General features: G+C 31.2%; 1 protein-coding gene across 1 annotated transcript; it reads left to right on the top strand.

The window, feature by feature from the left end:
* Positions 1–16987: 16987 nt before the first annotated feature.
* On the top strand, positions 16988–26546 carry LOTGIDRAFT_208740 (hypothetical protein; the record flags this gene model as incomplete). The annotated part of the gene is made up of 10 exons (XM_009053171.1): positions 16988–17102; positions 18022–18134; positions 18407–18540; positions 19923–20010; positions 21159–21252; positions 22419–22568; positions 23301–23373; positions 25531–25650; positions 25921–25985; positions 26257–26546. The coding sequence occupies 10 exons, from the start codon at positions 16988–16990 to the stop codon at positions 26316–26318; spliced, it is 1014 nt and encodes a 337-aa protein (XP_009051419.1). The 3' UTR covers positions 26319–26546.
* Between the last annotated feature and the right edge of the window lie 631 nt (positions 26547–27177).

Genomic DNA, 27177 nt, shown 5'->3' on the forward strand with positions numbered 1-27177 from the left:
GGGGGGGGGGGGGGGGGGGGTTGGCGTTGTCGTTGTCATCATGAATAAAAATATTCCTGTACAATTAATACTTCAACCTGAAAATTCAGCCATTCAAATATTACCATTAATGTTCAGCCAATGAATCTGAGTTATCCAATTGCTATATATTTTAGAATAATCTAATATTTGAATTTGGTGTATATTCTGTTTGAATTCTCCGATGTTTCAAGAGTAGAAATTGGAATTAAAAAGGTATATTATGTTATCGCGTTAATTTACAATGTTTCGATCATGGGTAAACTGTGAATATAAAATGTCTCGTTCTGTTATTGGTACTTTAATTCTCCGATATTTCAATCAAGGTGAACTTTGAATTTGAAATTTCATATTCTGTAGGTAGCCAATTTAAATTTTCCGATATTTCCACTTGGGTGAACAATGATCGGAAATGTTACATTTTTCCCATGCTCTGAAATTTCTTTCGAGGACATTGGAATATTTTCTATTTATTACCTATCTTTAAATATTTCATATTTCAATCAGGGTGAGCTTTGAATTTTAAATGTAACATTCTAATCCTCTGAAATTTCGAGAACATCAGAATGTGTTTGTTGATGTTCAAACTTTAATGTTCTGATATTTGAATCGATGACTTTGGAATATAAATATTCTGTTGGTACATATACCTTTAACGTTCTAATATTTCAATAAGGATTAACTTTGAATGTGGAATAACAATTAACATATTCTGTTGATGCCTCACTTCAATTCTCTGATCCACATGATGCTGAAAAGTTGGAAGTAAAACCCCATTCATTTCATTTTAATGCTCTGGTATTCTAGTCATATTGATAGGTTAATCGTGAGGGAGTTTAAATTTGAATGTTAAATGTTACATTCACAGAAATGGCAATGAAGAGCTAGGAATATTCTGTCATACTCTGATATTTCAATTAATTGAACTTTATATTCTAATGTAGGCTATTCTCTGATATTTCAATCGAAGAGGTATTTAAATGTGAAATATTATATTATTTTGTTGGTACCTACATGGTTGTTTATTATGTTTCATCTCAATATATCATACAAGATTTGTTATTTTTACCAAATATTTCACCAAATATTTTACTGATAGAATATGACCTTTGACACCTTCTTATTAATCATATTGTCACGGGAATGTTGTTCTTTTTAAATAATGTCAAAATTATTTTATTCGATGAAGTACTCATCTGAAATTTAAAAAAGTTCCCCATTTTTTTCAGTAAAAAATATTTACAAAAAACAAATTCGCAATAATTCATCTTTTCTCAAAATATTCCCAAATATTATTCGTGGCTATTGAAGATCATTATTAATACTTATAAATTATATTTTTCCGTAATTTGTAATGATATTTATTCATTTTAATTCATGATTATAATTTATACGTATTGAAATTTATAATAAATGATTATAATTTATACTTATTGAAATTCATAATAAATGGTTATAATTTATACTCATTGATATTTAGTATAATGATAGATGATGATAAAACATTTTATATACCGTAGGTAGTGTAATTTATTCAGAATGATTAAAATTTATTCTCATTACAATATATCATTAATGATTTGATTTATACTCATTGTAATTTATCATAAATAAGTATTGAAAATTATGATTACCATTTTTTATACTCTTATACTTATATAAATTATAATTTATATTATATTATTACATTATATTATAACTAATCCTTAATGTGATTTTTTATGAATGATTATATTTCATCCTCGCTGTAATATATAACAACTGATCATAATTTTTATTCCCTGTAATTCATTATAAATGTTTTGTTATCTAGTATTTTAATATTATATCATAATTTTAATAACTGATTAAAATATATTTTCATGAACATTTTAATGAGTTTAGAAGTGATATTATGTCATTCTAATTTATTTTATAAATGGATTTATTTTATTTCATCTTAATGCAATTTGCTATTAAAACATATTGAATCTATGAGTCTCCAATCAAATAAATGGTTAGAATATATATTCATTACAATGCTCTCACACACACATTGTAAATTTTGATTATTTCAGTTATATTTATGTTATTCAGTTATTAGTCGTTTACGTTATTTTCTTTTTATTGAACGATTTATTTTCAAATGTTTACTCATTGCAACTGATTTAAAATTAGATTATTGACATTCAATATTACGTTTTCATCAATATTGAAGTCTCTGTTAGAAAGTTCTATGGTCGGCATCACGAGATTGTCGACAAATATGATAAATGATAAGTTATAAAGGATTGTAATTTTTGCTTGTGTCGCCTCACAAGGCTAAATGTATAAATTATGTCATTCATGGTCAATCATGGTGTTTAATTGTTCATGGCCACGGGAACAAACTTACGCAGGCGACGCTTACAGGGACCACAAACCACGGACCACTTTATAAACTTACTGCATCTTTGCTGGTGACTTTCGACTTCGTCATGATGAATAAACGTTGCACAAATTTTGTATACACTCACGAACTATCTTCATCCTAGACAAAAACCTAAAACCAAGTTTTGTCGTAAAATATTGAAAAACATAATGGGAAGTAAACAACACCGACATGATGTTAATGTATTTGTACCGAGAGAATGTTTTAAGACTCAAGAATAAAAATATTTATTTGTTCACCGTATGATATAATCTGAGACTAGTAGAAAGGATAAAGTTTGGAATGTAGAAGATGTGATAATATAAGTTCTAATTATTACCTCAGTTATAGATGGAACGATTGAGGACCACCTACCATGTTTCTGTACAACCAGTTTATTTCTGACTGTGACAACGCCACCCAGCATGATGCATGAGCGATTTTGATTTATGATCATAATCGTTTGTTTGCATTTAATGGCAATGTGGTTAAGCGTAATCATTTTGAATTCTTGACATCGCCATTGTAACGGTGGATATCCTTCTATGTGACTAGGACGCTTGCTTACTGACCTGAAGGTCAGGGGTACATCCCTGACCAGGTTCATGCATCCCGGCATAAGATTATGTCTCCAGTTTTTCCCTTGTCAGAGGTGCTGACAAATAGTTAAATCTGCCAAAAGGAATAATAAGCTGATATATAATATATATAATAACCTGTGTGCAGTTGAAAATCGAAAAAGAGTAGTCTAATGGTGCCGTTCTGGCTACATTATCTCATTGCACACAGCATGGTGTTGTCCATCTGCAATTGCTCAATCAGGTGCTGAAAAGTAGGACGTAAATCTCCATAATTCATTTCAAACCTCATTAAAATTACCGATTGAGCTATGCTTTCATGTATAAAAGTAACGATATTTCTAAATTTCATTAAATCATTTTACATAAACATTGAATTACAGACATTAGACTTGAAGAATCTGATTGTAAACAGAAACTGACGACGAAAAACACATTTCCTACAATCCTTCAATCCCAGTTATGTTTTCACTGTGTATTTTTAGCACTTCCGCTCTTCTGTGTCTGGAAACAACAAAAGGTTGAGTCTGGTGGTGTTTTCCACGTGTGAAAACAGTAGGCTATTTGCAATGAGTTATTGATGGTGTATCAGGTTTGAAATTAATTTCAACGAATAAACTTGAGTGGAGTGTTAAGAAAGTTTGGAAGTGAATAAAAGCAGATAGTTGGTGAGTGACAGGGCAATGTAAATCTTATTAACAAAGTCTGAGGTTAATATAAACAATTAGGACCAGCTAAAGAGATACTGTTATGATCAGATCTACTCCAGAACTAGCTGTTTCTTTCTCAATAAATTCTCTCATATTTTCTCATTTCTCAGATCAAAGGTCGTTAATTCTAACAATTAAACCGGAAGTAGAAATGGCGGCAGTGTTGGCAGCCTTAGTATTATAAATCAGATTATAACGCAACTGTAACTATTGAATATCGAGGAATAATCAGTGACGTCAACAGATTGAATCAGAAACTATGACAATGGTATAATAAGCTATCTTTTTCAGTTACATGTATTTTTATATGCTCTACATTAGTTGGTGGGTTATCGGAGCATTGAAATATACTAGATTTGAAATTAACTTCCTGAAAGTTGTAATATTTTATCATTCCGAACAATCAGTTTTCCATAATTTTTCCCCCTTAAAAACGATAGAAATGGGTTTTTTTGGACCAATTATATTATGCTGCAACAGTATTCCAATAATATTCAACCACTATTTAGTCTTTGTTATAAGATATTGTAAGATTTTAATGAAGTTATTGTGTAATTATATGTGATGTATCTTATCTCACAGCGCCATCTATCTTGACTAATAATCATCATACAGATGATGAACTGTAAACAAAGTTGCTACATTTATTTGATAAGCATGGGGATAAGTTTCAAAATAAACCATCACTCGCCTGGTTGTGTTCACACCACTGACAAGGCCTGCTGGGATTAGAGCTATCCCGCAGTGAATTTGTCTAAACACGCTGATTGGCACGATCTTGGTTTAATTATTTTGAATATTTGATTAGAGTTGCAGTATGAAACCTTAATAATATTCTGGTGTTTATTGTTACAGGTGAAACGATCTAATTAACATTCTACATTCCCGAATCACTAGTAAAAGCTTCTGATTCAAAAGGTGTCCAAATTGGCATGCTTGGATGCAGTGTAGTCCAAATTGTATTAAGAAGTTCACAGATAAAGGTAACATAGTTGTATTTGATTTGGAACACCTATTGAAGGTTAACGTAATTGTTTTGTTACTATACAATTATTACTCCCGATTTTGTCATACTTTGGACGAGATTATCGCTTAACAATTGTTTTGCTTGCGTATATATTACAATTTGTCCCCGATGCTGGTATTTTTTTATTTTCTACAAAAATAACTAAAGTGAACCACTAAAAGTCCTCTCACCAGCTCAAGTCTTGTAGTGTTTCGTAGTTTGTTTCAATGACAGATTCACAATATTTTATATAATACACACAACTGTCGAGTTACATCATTGCAACAAAACTTACATTCTTCAAATTTCGTTCTCTCTGTATCTGTAGCTATTTGTGTCTGAGTGAAATTTGTAAAGGTATAATACATTATATTTTAACAGTGTTAATTTATTATAAAGATAAGGCAGTGTACAGAATTAATGAGTAGAGTTTAACCTCAGATAAGCTAAAACATGCACAAGGTGTAAAGATAAATTGAGGTGGATAAAAATTTATATCTTTAAAATTCCATATATTTTGTTTTAGTAAAGAGTCCATTTTAAAGGATTATTTAAAAATAACTAATTGTTCAATAAAAACAAAACTCTTTTAGTATTAAAGGCAATTTGGGGAAGATTTGTTCAAATCAAATTTTATTTAAATTTGAAACATTTTATTCCATTTCGTCTCAGAGAAAATGAAAATGATGAAAAGAAAAGCATGTGTCTTGTTTTATTGGTAAAAATCCACCAAATTGCAAAACGAAAGCCAAGAGTTGATGGTTTCATCAATTTTGTTTTTCATCCTTCGAACATGTTATAACATATATGAATGACATCATCCTGCATAAAAAAAGTGAATTTTCACTAAAATCGTTCATTCTCCCTACATACATGTAATCATCCACAATGGAATAAAATATTGTTTCTAAAAACATAAAGTGAGTTTCTTTCAAGAAAACAAAAGAAATGGCCCTTTAAGTGTCATACATTGTATTTGCATTCCTTTATCTTTTAGAACACACGCATGTCACTTTCTAAGATGCTTTCATTTATTTAAGATATCTTTTAATTTATTTTTTTAGACAGCCAAGGAGAACAGTTTATTTTAGCGAGTCGCAGGAATTAAAGTAGAATTTTTCAATTCTTTTTTTTTTCTGAAATTAAGAATAAAAATATATTTGTCAGAAAGGTTCATTTAAGTGGCTTCCAAATAACTGAAAATTTTCAATCGGTTAATAAGGCAACTCTTAGTATTTCGTTTTCATATACCAACTTTTTAAAATAGTTTGAAAGAACCAACTAAGCGAAAAAATAGAAAATAAAAGGCGAAGAAAATAGATTATTGTAACATAAAATTGGATACAGATATGTCCAGGGGAGAAAATGGAGCACAGCAGAAGAATTTCATTCAGCTTTCAAAATTTTATCAATTACAATCAGCGTCGACCAATTTGATGGGAAAGATTTCGTTCTCACAATATTATTAATTAACGATGAGAATTCTCGCGAAATTTCCTCTTTGACAAATTAACCAGAAGTCGGTAGCCAGTTGACAGATGAGCTCGTCCAGATTTCTCGCCAATCTTCACCATTTTACACGAAACATTTGTGGTTAGTGTTGGCAAGCAAAGATTTCTAGCTCGCAAATAAAAGGAAACGATAAACACGAACATTCTTACGTAAACAATCTCCAGATTGCAATAGTAGCAATTTGGCAGAATGATCGGCTGAACACGTCAAATTTTTAACCTTTCTGGCTACACTTAAAATCAGTTCTGCTTTTCTGCCAAATAATTTTCGGGATATCCATCCTTTGGATACACTATTTTGCAATAATTTCAGGTATTCAAGAAATAAAAAAAAGATACCCTACTTTTGAGTACCTAAAACTAGTTCTGCCAATAGATATGAAATAATTTATCATCTGGATAAACTAGCGCCTGACTATATGTGAATATTTCCAAAAAGGGTTCAATAATTTTCGAACTGTGTAAACGTTATTTCCGACTTGGATTGTCGTCTACTTGGCGATTAAGGGGGCATACATATGATTCCCAGGTAAAAAAAAAAAAAACCTGATGCCAGAGCAATTCGAGCTTTCAGACCAGGCCATGCCAGTAAAGTGTACTTTTCTTATGCCAATAAAAAATGGAAATAATTGAAGTCTAAGTTTGTTGAGTTTTAGCCGATCGGTGCTTTAAACAGTTGGAACATTCTAATCAACACTGTAGAACATGCTACTGCAAAATAATCTACCACATTTCCCACGTGTATTCTGTATTTGTCAACAAACTTGTTAGTATCAAATTTTAAACTTATCAGCACCATTAACAAAGCAGTAGAAAGAAAATCCAAGATGGCGACTAATTTGTTGTCGACTTTTTCAAGTGTACACCTTTCAATGATGTTATTATATCTGTCAATGGACACTTGGTGTAATAAAATAATCCAAGTGACGAAAGGTCTAGTGTGTATTGCATTGTATGTAATTACAAGAACAAAAGATAATGGTGCCAAGAGACATGAAAGGCTGTTCTAATGAGATAGCAGCAGTTTGTTCTTTTTCAATTCCTTCACACTTCCCCCTGATAACAGAAAAGGAAAGATGCACCCTCGGTTTTGTTTAAAGAAAGAAAATTAGAATTTGGAAAATAAAGATTATCATGATATTGTATGATATTAATAAGTTCTCCATTGATATTGTCTGCCGATATTGTTTGGTCAAATAGTAGCCGGTTGAAATTATTATTTGGTTTCTGTTAAAATATTGCCCAGGATAGTTGTCTTTTACTCCGCCTGTATGTTTTAACTTATTGTGCAAGTACCTCGGATATTCATTTTATGACGATGATATTGTTTGGTTCGGTTCGGAATTAAGAGTCATTTGTACAATCTTAGCTCTATTGGTGTGTTTTTTAAACAGATGTCTGTGAAAACAATGAATTGAAATTTACTTCACCTAATTGGACTAATGGACCATGCAGTTTGCGATGAGCGAACTTTGGAAGGAAAGTGGTATTAGCCTACTGTTTTCCAACTATCGGGGATCTTTAATTTGCACAGCCACTAGTACACGGGGCATCGGTTTATTGTCCCATCAAAACCATTAAATGCTTTAGAATAATTGCGATTGAGTATGCCAATGGATGATATAACTTTCCTGAAAATATCCAGTTATTTTATTTAGTTTGATGTGAAACAAAAATGTAAAGAATGTCAGCGAGGGGTGGTTTGGTAAATTGAAAGAAGTTTAAATCAAATTGCTGTAGAGTTTGTACTAGGGAGATAAGATGATATAATAAGATATCTGAACATGATAATTGGTGCAACACCAGGCAGGACATAGTTTTCATGAATTCATAAAGATGTCAAGGGAGGGAAAGGAAACTGTCAAAAATTCTGATATTTTGTGAAGGTGGAGTAACTTATCTCTGCAAGTTAGATTATACTTGTTGATAATTTATTTGGTTGATAATCGGTGCATTTTGTTGATCTGTTTGTTAGTTAAGTAGCTAGATTGTTAAATAATGAAAAGTTTATATTACTTGGAACGATTTATTGTAATCGCCCAATCATTTGCATAAACGGTTAATATAAATCAATTCCAATCGTTCATAGCATATTTCAGAATAAGAATCCAACATTTGGTTTTCATGATCCAACAGAAAACTTCCGAAATTGTTTAGACAATAAAACCATTTCAAGACCGTAATCTCATACGCAATTATTACTAAATTCACGACGTTAATGGTAATGACTCCACGCAAAAATAACACTTCGGCAATAAAGGCAAGCTTAGCTTACAATTAACATTGTTAGACTCCGGAGAACCGGATGTCGGATTCGGATTTTAAGAGTGGAATGAATATTTGAAAAGCTTATGAAGCAACTGTGGCATTTCTATGCATCATTCGAATCGGGGACTAGGTAGTAGCCACATAATATTCTCAAGAGGGGCTCACCTGCACTTTGAATAATGATATGAGATTTTTGTAGGTTAGGGCAAAAAAACTACTAGATTACGTTACGTTTATTTTAATAATAATTATAACAAATTTTTGGGTACAATAATAATTGACAGTGACTTTTAAAGATTCGAAAAGTCAACAAGTGCAGCTAAAGAAATTTTATACAGATTGTTCAGCGTTTAACAACTTAGATAAACTGATTTCCTCTGTCAAAATACGGATAATTCTACGATTATATTAACAGTTTAGAAGTCATTATCAAGCCAAGAAGAGAAATACAGGAATTCTTAGTAATCGACGGCTGACAGTTCGTGGTATATTCTATCAAAACTACAAACCAGTGTTAGTGATACACCTGTCATTGATCATTGAAATAATTATACATATCTCAATCTCAACTAATGGAAGTCATTTTTGCTGCATTTCACGTTGGAAATAAATGATTATGTGTGCGATTTTGTTTATCGGTTTGTTTAGCCTTATCTTCTATTCACGCGGTTCCAGGTGAACCCGGTGCAATAGGGTTCGAGTGATAAATTATAAATTGTCTTGGCGTACATTCGAAAAGTATTAATATTGAAAGGGATAAAGTCGTTTAAATTTTTGCAGGACTCGTCTTTTGGCCACAGCATTATTCAATTTAGAATTTAAGCCAGTTGTAGGAGGACCGGATGATAGAATAGTTAATGTTATTTTATGATTTTTTGATAATATTTTCATGAATTCAATGTGGAGAAATATTATTTCCGGTTTACGAAAAGTCATGCAAAGCTAACTCTGAGCAATTTGAATTTTATTTAGCATTTTCGGTATGAATATACTTTTTCCTTCCTGTGGTTACACATCTTCACAATATAAAGCTATTGCCAACTTTGTACGTAAACCTTGATTGCAATGGCCACTATTCCCGCATCACGGAATGCAATGATTTGATTGGATTGTACGAAAGAGTATATAGCCAGTCAGAGCCCTCAACATAAAGACTGTAAACATCGTGGCTTTGTGTTCACATACTTTCTGTCTAGGCCTTTGATTGTCTGTATTCGTCAGCGTACAATCCAATCAGATCACTTTATTTACAAACCCATGATACAAAAAAGGTGGATATTGCAGTCAAGGTATAAGTATGAAGTGACATAGCTTGACATTTTGAAGATATAACACATTAGAAACTGACTGAAACTTTAAAATTGGTCTAAAAGGCAACTAAGTTTATTTATAACATCATAAAGACTGTATACAGACAGTAACAATAGACGTTGTTTAAGTTTTAAACCAGAAATCAGTAACTGTATCCGTATATTATCAATGTTTATAATATTGCTTTTTCTTCCTTCTGTTGAATACAAACTCTTGTTGAAATATTGCTCGTTTTGGCGGGAACTTATTACCTTGCAGACGACGTTTGTTTATAAAGGTGAAACCGAAATGGCCAATTAAATCTAAAAAATGATCCATAGATAACATTCTGACAAGGGGATGCTACAAAACAGCACGTGGCCATTCACAAATTTAATATTTACAAGACATCAAATTATCTCAAACTATTTGAAATATAAATATTTCGTTTATTTTTATTGCTGGTAAATATATGTACGATAGATATGTTTTCTTGCGCTATTTTACCTTTCAACTCCTATCTAAGATCTTTAAAAATGGTAACTTTTTTTCAAGTGGTGATGGAAAACATTTGCCTTATATTTGTATTGATATAAACAAATTATAGTGAATGTAAAGTAACTATTTACTGATTCCATGTGATTAGATCATGAGATAGATTTTAGAGTGATTCCATATTGAACAATTTGGTGATTAGAGTTATGAAAAATGTACCCAGGGACACCAAATAACTATGAACCAATGGGCGATATTGTATACACGTATTTGGTAGAACATATGCGTACATTAGAATAAAGCTAATTCTGTTGGTTGGTCCTTGTGAAAAGATCCAATGGAATTTGTCCATAGGCGACAGTTGCATGACCACTTAAATTTCAGATACTAATTAACATTCCCCAATTTATAAATTTCTGATAGTGGAGAACCAACACTGTCTTATTAACTCGATTCGTTCTAATTTGTTTTTCCTCACAATTCCTGACTTTAGTGTGTGTAGAAGGTCTTTCCTTCTGGTCATTTCTCTCTTACGACATTTTAGAATCCGAAAACCTCAATTACCTTGAAAACTGTCCAACAAGTGAATGGTAAACATTACTTTATGAACAAACGAAAAATGGATGCTCTAGCAAAAAATGGAAAATGTCAGCCATTGTTCACCATAAACCTAATCAAATGCAGAAAATTGGAACGTAAAACTTCAGATTCAGTTCGTACTACAGACCTCAAAGGTCAAAATTAAATCTCGATAAAGACCTCCAATAATCACTTGTCAAGAGAGTAATAAATCGTCTCTGTTCATCTTTATCGCTGTTATGTTGTACAACATTGGTTTACAAGAGTCAATAGGGAGTCATTAATAGTAAAATTACAGTGTTTGACACCTAATTAATACCACGTGCAGTACTGGGCCATTATTTAATTGACTGTGATATTCCAGAGCTCATGCAGTGAAAGTATAATTGTGGGCTCGGATCGTTTGGCAATCTAACGAATATCATCACATCTGATGCAGTGGACATCAGGCCCTCAGCTACAGGGGGGCCAAGGGGGACGAGGCCCACCCTACCCCCCCCCCCCCCTCCCCTGAAAACTTTAGATGACGTAAATGACTTGTTGAGTCGCTATAGTTGAGCCCCTTTCAAAAAATTGCCACCCGAGAGACCCTGGGCTAGCTTCGGACTAGGTGGTCATGAGCACGAGGCCCATATCGAGCAATTAGCAACTGAATGAGGGGATATTCTAGCCTTTGCAGGAAGACTTCAAGAAGTACTTTTTTGAGCTAGAAATTTTACCGCGACCAACTGAAATCGATTTTTCATATCGACTAAATCAAAAGATCGAGCTGATAAATGTCTGCAAATGCTGCCAGTTTTTATCGCTGTCATTGAAAATCCAGTTTGTCTCAATAAAATTCTTTGTTCTCAAATACGATATTAACCTTTTAAAGTAAGTTTTTGTTGGATATATAATACTATGCTACATAATTATGAAATTTTTAATAAAATTATTGTATTTAAACACGAATTATTTGCCTAATTATATTTTCCCCGTGCTCAACCAGATCTGAACACCTCCCCAAGGGGCACACGAACTGCTCTGGTTGACTGATGCCAGAGATATCTAATACCCATTAATCACTCGTTATCATTTCGAGCATGTCCACCACTTGTCTACATTTCAATTCAATCGGAACCAACAATATTTTGGCACTTGATATCAAAATATATGCAGCAGGTCAAATAGATTTAATTTACATTTGTTAGAAATTTAGTCAAATATATACAATGCAGATTGAAATATTCAATTTCCAAAAAGAATAAATAAACAATTTTTCCCGGGTTTAGTTTAAATTTAATCTCTTTTGAATAAGTCCTTTTAGTGGTAGAATATTGCTTATAATGGTATTATTTTGAAGTTTGCAATATAGAATGAATTGTTTTGTATAATTTTGTATATCGTCAAAATATTGTGTTCTTATTTTGAGGAAAATAGATATTGTATTGTATATAGTAAAATATAGTAGTGTAGTGTAGTGGTATTTATTTGTAGTTTTTGTATATTATTTGTATCATAAAAAATTAACATAAGATAATATTTTACCTTTGCTGTTAATACAAGCTGACTCCTTAAAAGAAAACTTTGTTTAAGTATATACACAAGAGTATCCGAATTTATCAAATCGTAATGATTGAAATGGGCAGTTAATGATGTTAATATGATGGCATTATTTTTTCACAAAATGAAAGAAAAATGAGAATGAAGTTTTAATTTTTGTGAAAGAAATTCTCCATAATTTAAATGTCGCTGAATAATTCTTCAAATTCCGTCAGTGTTTCGTTTCAATGGTCTATAGGAAATTTAATAATCAACAATGTCAATTGCAAGGTCAATTTTGGCGCCATATTTTAATTCTTATTCTAATTTACAACCCATTCGAGGCTCTATTGGGTTAAAATTGAAATTCAGTTTTGGCAAGCTTGCAGACCAATCAATTACTATTTCTTTTCTTAAAAAAGGGTCATTCCAAAGAAGACAGATCAAGCTGTTTTGAAGTTTTGTCAGAAGCGATCACGTGTCAAATTATCACATTGCAGTAGGTGGTGAAACAATTAAAAGTAACAAATGGTATTTGTAAAGTGTGGATATTTCGTCGAGTCATTTGTTTATGGAATGTTACCTGAAATTGCTACCAACCATATCCTGTAGGCCTAGGGTATATCTCTTTAGCAGATGTGATCTGATAGTAACTTGGGAAAGTAAAGGTAGCCTACAATTGCATTACAAGCGAAGGCTAAAAGAATGCTTTCGTCGCATGGGCTGAAGGAATCTATACCAAAGTGTCCTAAGCAGAACAAGTTGTTCTTTAATCCCCATACTTTTAGAAATATGAACAAAATTGAGTAAACATTCCAGTAAATTGAAGATTTTGAATTTTTCATAATTTAACTCCAGTTGTTATTTTTATTTCAGGTCAATATTTCGACAAAATGAAAATATACATTATGCCTATATTCTCTGTCTCATTTCCGAATTATCGTCGTTTTCCGCTAAAGAAGTCCAAGAGATTTGTCAAATCTACTGAATCATTCCTAAGTTTTCTCGAGAAAAAATACACCTTTCAATTTAACGATATAATCACAGACAAAGGGTTTCCTGCTATGTAAATCTCAACATACATTTGCACATACACAAATGTTGCAAAAGAAAAACGAAATGGAATTGTGTTTTACATCGTCACTGCTCCCGTACAGTGTGCAATTGGGACAATATTACCAAGACAGCGGAATTAGTTTTTTCTCTTTCAATTTCCAACCGCCAAAGGATACTTAAATTAATCCTTGGTCGAATAAAATTATTATATTTAAACACGAATTATTTGCCTAATTATATTTTCCCCGTGCTCAACCAGATCTGAACACCTCCCCAAGGGGCAGAATTAATCCTTGGTCGAATTAGATTGTAGATTCGACATTATTTCTAGCAGTGAAGATTCCTAATTTATGGCCCCGTCACACCGGAAAGGCTTTCTTACAGCTACTGCAACGGGCAATGGACACGCATGGCATTGTGAAAATGTCGCAAGTGTCGCCTCTATTCGCCGAGTCATGGCGTTTTTTTTTTTGGGACTTTTTTGAACGCGACCTATAAATAGTACATATCCAGTCGCAGTAAGATCGCAAATGTGCTACAATAATCAGTATTTCAAATCGAAGAAGCTATAGGTAATATAGTGAATATGATCTGTTTCAGACGATTTCAAAATCAAAACTATGACCATAGAGAAATTAGTTTTCAATCATCCATAAATTGTTTTCATTTGTAGGCCTATTAATTTCACACAGAAAAACAATTCTTGTGGGCCTTTTCCTCTGCATGGTCGCAAGCACAATCGTTGTACCTTAGGCTATGCTTAAATTGCAATGTGCAAAGTTTTTGTCCACATTCTGAGTAGAAGATCCATGGGGTCTGACACATACGCTTTCTCAATTTCTAAATATATTTACATCTACAAATAATCAGAAGAGCAGATGTTAAAAGTATCGTCTGGTAGAATAAAGGGAGATAATTTATAGCAAGTTGACAGGAAGTATTGACAGACATATTGGTGTTTCTATAATAAAGAGATTAACAGAGATAGATCATGATCTTATCCCGTATTTTGTGTTTTTGGTCAGAATATTTTCCTTATCTTATCTTTACTTCCAACTCATATCCAACATTCTTCATGTCTTACGTTTCGTTTAGCAGGAAACAAATCGTCGATTTTATAGACCAAACTTACTCTTTCTAGCCAATGTGGTTCTCATTGGCAATGCTGTGAAGCCGTGGTTACTCTGAGTGTAAAACGGTCACATACACGTTACGTAAAACCATCAATTTTATCGACTCGATATTATTAGTGTGTGTCCTATATTGATGAAACATATTGTCAATAACCATCATTGTGAGTCAATGTATTGACGGATCAAAACTTGGTTGTTTTTTATTGACGATTAATCAATATAGTGCAAGAGCGTCAATTATAGAAACTCAATATTGATCGTATATGGAGTATCCGTCAATATAATGCGTCAATATTTTCAGAATCCATTATACACGATCAATTATATTGCACTAGCAAGCAGACTTGCGCTATAAAATATCAAACAGATTTTAATTTACTCAATACAATTGTACAATCGTCAATATTGACCATACACGGTCAATTTAATTGTCAATTCCTGGTATTGACAATTAAATTGTGCAATATAATTGATCGTGTATGGGCCACTTAAAACAAGAAGAACAATAACTTAAGAAATGATTGCATTATTGATGGAAATACTAAATCGTGTGTGGGCATTTTCTGCTAATAGTATTGATATCAATATATTAAGTCAATAATATTGATTGATGGTTATATGGAACGTGTATGACATATTGATAAGCTACTAAATATCACTTTATTTAGAAATCACAGTGATCAGAGTGCAGAATCACCAATTTGGTTTGAGACATACTCACGTGTTGTGTTCGGTTGAAGTTCCGATAATGAAAAACAAACTTCTTTTGAAATATGCGATTTTCAGTAATAGGGCTAGGTTAGGAGTTTTGCTTTGCTAGACAGGCGATTCAAAGTATCCCATCGAATCCATCGTTGAAAATACAGTTGTTTTCATAAAATGCCAGTCACAAGCTCCAACTGCAAAATAGGTTCAACAAGACAAGATATTTCGGTCTTTATAAAAAGAAAATCCGTACATGCAAATTAATTCCGTCAGTCACAAATCTCATCCTGAAAGAATGGCAAAATCGAGAGTAAAGGTAGTACAGTTGTTGACTCCTCTAAAAAGAAGTACCATCAGGTGTTTCGTAAAGAATTAACAAGATCTGCTTCGCGCACGACAACCACCACTACTACAATGGTCAAACTGATATTGTATTTATAAGAGAGTTTTCCTTAACGACCGTAAAACTTCCTACATGACATGGAAGTTTGTGTGTCAAGTAATAGCGATTTCAAAGTTAATACCCGACCTCCAGCGAGGAAGTTCTCATATATATTCCAATCGGTGTCTCATATATGTCTTGCCGCGAGAGACTTTATTTATTCAACGTTTCACCCCAATTAGATTTTCGACGGTTACGTACCTCGCTTAACGGAACAATAATTTTACTATATAAATGATTAAGGGATGATTCCGATAGGAAAATTTGTTTTGGTGTTACCTGCTTAACTATGTTTCTGTGGAATCTTGATTTTGATTCTCAAGAAATATTTAAATCTACTATCATTCGGTGAGATACTTCAAACACCTGTAGATTCCTGTATAAGGATAGTTATTTTTAAAGAGTTAAAGAGATAAAAGAAAGTACAAAACCAATCTAATGAATACTTATTGCGATCTTTGCACATGATAATTCTAGATAGATTTATCTTCTTGTTCCAAATACCAAATTCTATTACGCGAAAAACCTAATACTATCTTGTTAGGATTAGTGCAAGGTGGGTAACTCTTTATACAGACTTTGTTTTTTTCTTCTTCTAAAAGTTGACAATTTGGTGTACTGATCATGAGACTGCAAAGGTTGACTGTAGGCCTAAGTAGTGCTAGCTTAATTTTGAAAATGTTAAGCACAATAGTATTGAGCAAAAGTGCATCATTTCTACTTTAAACTTCGACCAGAATGGATGTATCGATCGCTATCGCGTTGATATTTGCTTCTAGACGTAGAAAACGGAGCAGACGAAGGATTTGGGCAAAACAATGGTTTCTAGAGCGTGGACGTAAGTTCATTATTGATCGTGTATGGGCCGCTTTAAGAAAAATTCCACTGCCAAAGTATTTGCCTTAACCTCAGGATTTTGAAACATCTTCCCTTCATAAACTACAGTTTGGTCGGTGCAAAAGGTGCTTAAGAACAGAATTATAACAGGTCAAGTTGAAATTTAAATACCCTCTAATCAAACTTTTAAGCTTTCCGAGTAGAAAGTCAAATGTTTTGATCAAAAACATTCGTGAGAACAGGAAGTCAAAAAATGGCTTTCAATATTGAAGAAACAGCAGTAGTCTGGTTCAGCATCATTAAGGAGGACTTATCTCCCTTATCAAAAGAGATGATATCTATTTGATTGGCTGGTGACCATTTTTTCATCCAATCCAAAACTCGAAAGGCAGAAATGAAATCGAAAGTAGATCAAAGTCCAGATTATCCAGACCACGTTGTTTACCAAAATGGCTGAAATGTTGAGAAATTTGTGTGAAAAATACAAAAAGACTGTGAGTGACAACCCTGACACAGTTGGACAAATAGAATCTGCCTTCAGATTGTTGTCGTATGTCATTGCAGGTATGAAAAAAGAATATATTCGGTGTAGTTACTCTTATTCATATCGGCATAGGCTGATCATAGATAGGCTGATCATAGGCTGAACAATCATCATATCAATGAATTGGTTGAATGAATGATACATCCACATTCAACATCTTGAATTACTGCCATTGGAAGAACCAATGCTGTCTTATTTTATAGTGGGAGTGTAAGCATGCAGCCTCCTTAGCATTTGTTTCTCAATCTTTCCCCCATGTCTATGATCAGAAAATCCATTTCAAGGCAGGCTCCTACCCGTCAGTTTTACTGTGAATATAGAAGAAATTGATTTGATGTCTAGAACCTCAATAATAAAGATCATGTTTGGGATTTTGAAAAAGGGCCATAACCATTTTTTTGAGGGTTGAAATTTTTTGGCTCGAGTTTATGATATGATCTGCGGTTATTGGTTGGATCATGACATTTGTCTCTTCATTTTAAATCATAGTCATGTCAAACATGAAAAGCTAGAAGTTGTAGAGTAAACTGTATTGGTAAAATAGGCCATGAGCTCATCTTAACCCAAGGGGAAATATCCCATCCTAATGTATTTAGATGTTGCCAATATATATTCCCAAGTAAACTTACATCTGGAAAAATTGGTATTCTTTTAGGTTAGATAAACAAGTTATGTAGCATACATCAATTATGATTATCAGTACGGTATCAGGAAGCAAAATGTCTGAAGGGAACTCATCTTACCTTAACCTTCCCTATTTAAAACAATTCCTATATCATAATTTTTCAGGAGTTTCTAGCAAAAGACATATATATGTATAACATCTTAAGTCACAATGCATTTATATTAAACACTCCATGTGTTTTAACAAATTTTAATATGAAACTTTCATGGAATTTACTGTTTTTTTTATCAATCTTGAATTGCATTCGATTCCAGGCAGATTCCACGATTCTCAAGTTATATCAGAGCTCATGTTTTCGGCATCAAATCTTCTGGTTCTGTTGAATGATGCCATATTGAAAGGAGCAGCAAAGTTTGACCAGATCACTGTAGGTGTATTTATTACCAGTATTGTATGTTGATTCATCAATGTGTCTTGAGTTGCTAAGACAATGGGTAACCAACAGAAGGATATTATCACTATTGTCTGACACCAAGCTTTACAGAATGGCATTTTCACCATCTAATTCTGTATGAATCTAAATATCGACTACAAAATATAGTATTGAGAGTCTAAGAATGTCTTGAGTTTATGAAGATGCTTTGAATGATTTAAAAAGAAAATTTTTTATATGTTATTAGAGAGTTTATTACATTTCAGCCAATGTCTCTGGAACGTATGATGAGATTTTTAACAGTTATAGAATATATTGAAGTATTTGTTGAAATGGCTGCATTGCGAATGGCTGGAGCAACTGGTAGATGGATAGTCATCACAGCCATTCAAATAATCAAGTAAGTGTTTTTATAATTTTTATAATACAATGTCCCTCTGGTCTCACATTGTGGTGAATATGCTAGCAAATGTGCTTAAGAATGGAAATATTTTACAATAGCTCAAACTTTGCATCATTCGCAGTGTCTTCATAAGCGTTGGTCGCAAATTTGAAAAGTTCACTAGCCATTCTCCACCTTCTTAGGAAGTTCTGTCAATTTATTAAGTGCTTCCTAAATTTCAGCGAATGTTGAAATGAATATTTTAGAGAATTTTTTGCGAACAATTGCCAAAGTTTATGAACGCTTCCCAATGATTTTTTCTATTATTTTTATGAGAAGCGGAATGACAGCCTGAAAATAGTAGTGTTTATCTTATAATGTTTTTGCGTTGATAAAAATATAAACATGAGCACACATTTATAATGTCTTCAAAACTTGTTTTTACAGACGACAATTTTGAGTCAAAATTTTGGACTTTTTGTTGTTAAAATTTCTATTGGGGAAATGTGTTTCTTTTGAATGTAAACTTACAAAAAATGATATTTTTATCAACTCAAAGACATTCCAAATTTTCTTTAAAAAATATAGAAAAAATTAAAAAAAACTTTTTAATTTGCTGAGACAATTAGTGCCTTTCCTAATGACCAGAAGCAGTTCATAAACTAAGTGACCCATATGTTAAATGCTTGATAAATGAAACACCTTTTTCTACTTTTGAAAGTAGTGTTTTAATTATATTTCAACCGTTTGCATTTAAAGATTGTTTTCGACACAAAAACACCTTACAAAAGCACAACGTTGTTTGTGTGATTTCTGTGGAAAATCAATTGTTGACTCTGACTTCTTAATATGTGGCTATCTTTATCTTGTATAATCACAGACTATTTTGTGGTTTGGCTGATTCAAAGTTAAACAGATATTTTTGGTTTTTATACACCCACATCTCTCTATGTGGATGTATATTGTTGGCACCCCAGTCGGTCAGTCCGTTTGTCATAATTTGATTGAAAACGCTCTAAAAACTAGATTTTTTGATTGAACCAAATGAAATTCGGTATGTGTATACATATTCATAAAACGAAGATCAAGTTCGAATTTGAGCTATTTTTGACCGTTAGAAGCAGAGTTATTGCCCTTGCCCCAAAATCTTCAATATTTACCATCCGCATGCCGTGGTGGGCGTATATGGCTGTGGTCCACTATCTTTTAGAATTTGTGGACATGCAGCCGATAAAAAAACCCATGTGCATGTGCTATGAAATATCTATGAATGGCATAGTGATTTAGATGTCAGTCACACAGTTTGTGTTTCTTATTTCTATGCAAAGTACAACAGGTAGTATCATATGATACAAATTTTAATGTTAATTAAAATTGCAAGCCCCTTTGTTATTTTCCAGAGCAGTATTTCGATTTGTACTATTAGGAAGATATAATGCTGGTATACAACCTACTCCACCTATAACTCCTTTAAATAGAGATACAGTGGTCAAACTTAAACAAAAACAGGTATGGTTTATATATACATAGAACTTGATATCATAACAAGCTGCTCTAGAAGAAGACAATGTACTTAGTTTTGGAAATTTCATTTGAGGAAATACTTTGCCATGAGCTATGTCATAGTGTATAAATGGCATCTGGCATAATAAATTTTTGTTGCCTTTTTAATGAGAATTTCGACAAGCATTTCCAAGAGAAGACAATGTTTTTTTGTTCTCAAAATTACATCGAAAAAAAATACTTAACTTCAAGCCATATCAAGATGGATAATTCTCATCTGGAAGATAAATTTTTGTGGCCTTTTATTTTGAATGAATATGCAAATTTAAATTTGATTACCAGTTCAAGGGGAATAAAAAGACATTTTGCTACTAAAATTACATTTGCAGAAATATTAAAAAGCATGATAATTACTTTATTCAATATAGATGTTGTCTAGTTCATGATCTGTGGCAGAAGTAATTTTTAGGCACATGCATACAAGGGGAAAATTAGTTTTAATTTTTCAGCAGATGTACACAATTAAGTCATATACAGCTCAGATCAGGGTGCAATTTAAAAAGTATCTCATCACAGTTTACGAGTCAAGATAACCCAATTTGTTATCCAATATTTTCTATTATTAGCCAAAATTAAAATTAATCTTGACGAAGAGCAAATAAAATTGTAAAATTTTCATGAGAATTTTCTAAAAGTACAACGTGAACATTTTTTTATTACTACCAAATTTTTATGTAATGCGAATCAAAATTTAACTAGATTTGCCAAAACTGAAATTTGGCGTACTTAATTAAATAAAAATTTTCAATCTGACCCTGGCTCAGATTATTCTATTAAAGGAATACTACCTCTACCAGGACCCATGACTAAAAAATAGAATCTCTATATTAGAATATATATCCATAAACTAAATAATTACTGAAACACTCTTCTAATCATGTTTCAAAATTACTTAGTTTAAAGAAAGATTACTAAGTTTTATGGATTTGTATAATTATGACACCAGGTAAGTCCACTGATTAAGAATGACTCATTTTGGCCAAGTTTAAAAAATTTGTATTATTTTTTGGTCATCCTAAGAGGTAGTATACCTTTAACTAACTGTTTGTATATTTGTGATGTATGTTTTGTAGGAAAGTGAGAGTGATCCAGTTGATAATGAGAAAGATGTTGGAATGACGTTCACATTAATGAGGTCAGGAAGAACAATTAGAAAATTAGCATCAGGTATAAAATGAAGTGTTAATTTGAAGTGTTAGGACTTCACTCTGATCTTTAACTTTTTTACTTTTAATTCATTGAGCATTTTAGATTCAAATTGGCAGTTAACAGAGATAAGAGCTACTGCCCTTGATTAAAACAAGAATGACATTATCTTGTGATACCGTACCATTAATTTATGCTTCAACACCTTTTCCTTTTCATTTGCCAAACAGATATCATAAAACTAATGATATTGCCCTATTAGTTTCCAAACAGATCTAATAATACTAATGATATTGCCCTATTAGTTTCCAAACATATATAATAATACTAATGATATTGCCCTATTAGTTTCTAAACAGATATACTATTAATGATTTTGCCCTATTAGTTTCCAAACATATATAATAATACTAATGATATTGCCCTATTAGTTTCCAAACAGATATAGTAATACTAATGATATTGCCTTATTAGTTTCCAAACAGATCTAATAATACTAATGATATTGCCCTATTAGTTTCCAAACAGATATAGTAATACTAATGATATTGCCCTATTAGTTTCCAAACAGATCTAATAATACTAATGATATTGCCCTATTAGTTTCCAAACAGATATAGTAATACTAGTGATATTGCCCTATTAGTTTCCAAACAGATCTAATAATACTAATGATATTGCCTTATTAGTTTCCAAACAGATATAGTAATACTAGTGATATTGCCCTATTAGTTTCCAAACAGATATAGTAATACTAATGATATTGCCTTATTAGTTTCCAAACAGATCTAATAATACTAATGATATTGCCCTATTAGTTTCCAAACAGATATAGTAATACTAGTGATATTGCCCTATTAGTTTCCAAACAGATATAATAATACTAATGATATTGCCCTATTAGTTTCCAAACAGACATAATAATACTAATGATTTTGCCTTTAGAATACACATCTAAGGCGTGGTTCATTGACAAAACTAGCAAAGGTGATGACAGTTTTCTGGAAATTCTGAAGATTATGAATATTGTTATAGAAGAATCCATAGAAATGGAGACTGTTGGTGTATTTAAAGATTGTTCTTTTTTCCAAAGTATAATTAAAAGACTTTTTGTATCTCTAAAATTTATCGAATTAATGAAGGGAAAATATTCTACCAATAGATGTTTTTCATTTGCCTTTTTTCAGCTCCATCCTCCAAATTAAGAGATTGGAAATTGCCTATTGAGAATCTACATCCAAAGATCAAGAAGAAAGCTACAATGATGAAACCAAGTGCATTAAATAGACATCGAGTATGGGCAGAATGTTTTCATATAGTCAAACCATTAGTACACTGTATCCTTTGCATCTAAAGATTTTCGTATTTTCTGTCCATACAATATTATTTGACTTTTGTGCCTCTTGGTAATTTTGTGTGACAGTTTTACAGTTGTCCTTGCCAGTGGCTCTGATTTTGATTAATGATTACAACCAGGGTAGTAGGTTCAGACCAGCACCAGCTATCACTCTGGCGGAGTATTGCTTACCAAATTGAGACTGATTATCGATGGCAGACTATTTATCAATAATTGATTAATAATCGAAATAATTCAATTGAGAAACCCTGTAAATACTAGCTTAAAAACAAGCCAAAATTCGTGATTTCATGGGTAATTTTTGCATCGTAGAAGTATATTTTTGCTTTGATGGGTTATTATAATTTATTGTAAGTTATTTGCTGAAGGGAACCTAGGTTGAAGAGATTACTACTTGTTAACAGGTACAGTGAAGAAAATGTAAGTTTCACATATAATCGATTATGTAATTTAATAATTGATAATCAGAATTATAAATTTCTAGAGACGGTAATCGATTATTTGGAGCATTTTATCCAGCCCTTGCTAGCACTCAGGTTTACCAACAGACATTGACTTGAAAATAACATTTCACCCACAACAAGACAAAAATAATCATAAAATTTAAAGTTTAATCCAATTTTACTTTGATTATGATTGAAGATTAAGAGCCTGATAAAATTAACTTTGTTCCTTTTAATTTCTATCTTATTTTGTCTGAACAAATATTCAGTGGCCAGTCTTTATAAATCTGGAACACAGTCTTGGAAACCATGGTTACTTTCATGTGGTTTAGATATTTCTAGGTAAGGAAAAATTACTTTTTTTTTGTTGATTCTAACAGGGATATAGATTTCAGATCATGTTATCCATATCACTTTTCAATGAAAAATCTGATGTCCAATTTGTGTTCAATTAGATTAAAAGTTTGAGATATTAATATTTGTCATGTCAATATCACTTCATGCTATCTTTACAGGAAATTGCGAGAAACCACCCATATATTCTAATGTCCTTTTATCTTATATATAGTTGATATTTGATATCTTTCTCTATTAAAGCTTATGTTTGATATTTTCTGATATTTTTCTCTAGTTATAGTTATGTTTGATATTTCCTGATATATTTCTCTAGTTATAGTTATGTTTGTTATGTTTGATATTTTCTGATATCTTTCTCTAGTTATAGTTATGTTTGTTATGTTTGATATTTTCTGATATCTTTCTCTAGTAATAGTTATGTTTGTAATGTTTGATATTTTCTGATATCTTTCTCGAGTTATAGTTATGTTTGTTATGTTTGATATTTTCTGATATCTTTCTCTAGTAAAGCTTATGTTTGATATTTTCTGATATTTTTCTCCAGTTATAGTTATGTTTGATATTTCCTGATATATTTCTCTAGTTATAGTTATGTTTGATATTTTCTGATATCTTTCTCTAGTTATAGTTATGTTTTTAATGTTTGATATTTTCTGATATCTTTCTCGAGTTATAGTTATGTTTGATATTTTCTGATATCTTTCTCTAGTTATAGTTATGTTTGTTATGTTTGATATTTTCTGATATCTTTCTCGAGTTATAGTTATGTTTGTTATGTTTGTTATGTTTGTTATTTTCTGATATCTTTCTCGAGTTATAGTTATGTTTGTTATGTTTGATATTTTCTGATATCTTTCTCTAGTTATAGTTATGTTTGATATTTTCTGATATATTTCTCTAGTTATAGTTATGTTTGATATTTTCTGATATCTTTCTCTAGTTATAGTTATGTTTGATATTTTCTGATATATTTCTCTAGTTATAGTTATATTTGATATTTTCTGATATCTTTCTCTAGTTATAGTTATGTTTGTAATGTTTGATATTTTCTGATATCTTTCTCTAGTTATAGTTATGTTTGATATTTTCTGATATATTTCTCTAGTTATAGTTATGTTTGATATTTTCTGATATTGTTCTCTAGTTATAGTTATGTTTGATATTTTCTGATATCTTTCTCTAGTTATAGTTATGTTTGATATTTTCTGATATCTTTCTCTAGTTATAGTTATGTTTGTTATGTTTGATATTTTCTGATATCTTTCTCTAGTTATAGTTGTTTGATATTTCCTGATATCTTTCTCTAGTTATAGTTATGTTTGATATTTTCTGATATATTTCTCTAGTTATAGTTATGTTTGTTATGTTTGATATTTTCTGATATCTTTCTCAAGTTATAGTTATGTTTGTTATGTTTGATATTTTCTGACATCTTTCTCAGGTTATAGTTATGCTTGTTATGTTTGATATTGTCTGATATCTTTCTCTAGTTATAGTTATGTTTGATATTTTCTGATATATTTCTCTAGTTATACTTATGTTTGATATTTTCTGATATCTTTCTCTAGTTATAGTTATGTTTGTAATGTTTGATATTTTCTGATATCTTTCTCTAGTTATAGTTATGTTTGTTATGTTTGATATTTTCTGATATCTTTCTCTAGTTATAGTTATGTTTGATATTTTCTGATATATTTCTCTAGTTATACTTATGTTTGATATTTTCTGATATCTTTCTCTAGTTATAGTTATGTTTGTAATGTTTGATATTTTCTGATATCTTTCTCTAGTTATAGTTATGTTTGTTATGTTTGATATTTTCTGATATATTTCTCTAGTTATAGTTATGTTTGATATTTTCTGATATTGTTCTCTAGTTATAGTTATGTTTGATGTTTTCTGATATGTTTCTCTAGTTATAATTATGTTTGATGTTTTCTGATATCTTTCTCTAGTTATAGTTATGTGTGATATTTTCTGATATATTTCTCTAGTTATAGTTATGTTTGATATTTTCTGATATCTTTTGTCTATTTATAGTTTATGTTATAGCTAGTTAAATATATTTGATAATTCAGGATGTCTTTGTCTATTTGTAGTTTACATTTAATTTTTTTTGTATTTTATTTTGTCTATTTATAGTTTGTGCTTGATGGGTGAACCACATGATTTGAATGAGAATGAAAAAGGTGAACTCAGAAGGAGAACGTTCATGTTATTATTCTATTTACTGCGCTCGCCATTTTATGATCGTTTTGCTCAGTAAGTATTAAGTTCAATCAAAGGGTGCATCAGTGTTCTTTTACATAATTATTCTCATTACAAATTTTTTTTTTATATCAGCCATTGTACACATGAATAACAACTATGTTTATCATGTGTGTCCAATGTGAGAAACATAGACATAGTACTGTCTGGTATGACGTAATTGCCGTAGAATATACTGTAGTAAAAGCATGCTTATTTTTATACACTAAAGAATCCCCTCCTCTCCCCCCAAAAGAAAAACGGTTTTTTATTCTTTATTTACAGGGCCAAGATCATCTTTTTATTGAAAATATTTGCTGATAATATCCCTGGAATATCTCTTCTCATTAGTAAGTATAGTTCTACCTTCTTTTGTCTGCTACAAATTAGGCTATTGTAGAGAGACAATCCCAAAAAGTGTGTAAATTTCACTGGGATGGAAGCATTCACCATTTTTTTTTTATCAATTTAAAAGAAGAGCAAGTTTTTTTTTATTTTAGTTACCACAAATGAATTTGTGAGGCTATTTGATGGTAAAAATGACTAAAGATTTGTTTTTTTAAAACTAATAATTTTTGTATTTTAGCTGTAATTTTTTTTTATTTTGTTTATTTTTTTCAGAACCATTTCTAGAATATCTTCCTGAATGGCAGAAATGTTACTTCTATATTTGGTCAACATGATTTTTTCAAGTCTTTGTTTTTATTTTTCTTGCCTTTCTGGCCACACCTCAGTACTTCTGATTACAAATATTGAGCTTACATTTGATCAGATTTTTGTACTTCATAGTTAAACAGTTGAGTTACTGAAACTTTTTTCCTGTATTCATTTTGTGCAAATTATATAAGAAATAAATTATGGCTTTAGAAAATGGTATATTATTTTTTTAAACTTTGTAGTATATTCATTTTCACAACTCACAGTCTGAATGATCTTCATAATATAAAAAGTTAAAAGTAAATTTATTAAAATGGTTCTTAGCTTAAGCAATGATCATGTCTATGGGAATGATAATGAATGAGGATCCTATATAATGTCATGAATGATGATCAGATATCATGTAATGAGTTATGGTCTGATGTTATGTAATAAATGATTATCAGATATTATGTGATAAATGATGATCAGATATTATGTAAGAAATGATTATCTGATGTTATGTAATGAATGATTACCAGATATAAGGTAATAAATGATTATCAGATATGTAATGAATGATGATCAGATATTATGTAATTCTTTTCTGGTGTAATATAATGAATGATTTTCAGATATAATGTAATGAATGATGATCATAAATAATGTAATGAATGATGATCATAAATAATGAATGATGATCAGATATCATGTAGTGAATAATGACCAGATATAATTTAATGAAATGAAATGGTGATCAGATAAAATGTAATGAATGCGGATGATGCAATGTAATGAATAATAGTGCTATGTAATTTTTCATGCTGAAATACAAAGATAATGTTAAAATAGTGCTGTGAAATGAATCATGTTAAAGTGTGATGATTGATAATAGAATGTTATGAG

Source organism: Lottia gigantea (genome assembly GCF_000327385.1).
Source record: "Lottia gigantea unplaced genomic scaffold LOTGIsca_2, whole genome shotgun sequence".
NCBI classification, from domain to species: Eukaryota; Metazoa; Mollusca; class Gastropoda; family Lottiidae; genus Lottia; species Lottia gigantea.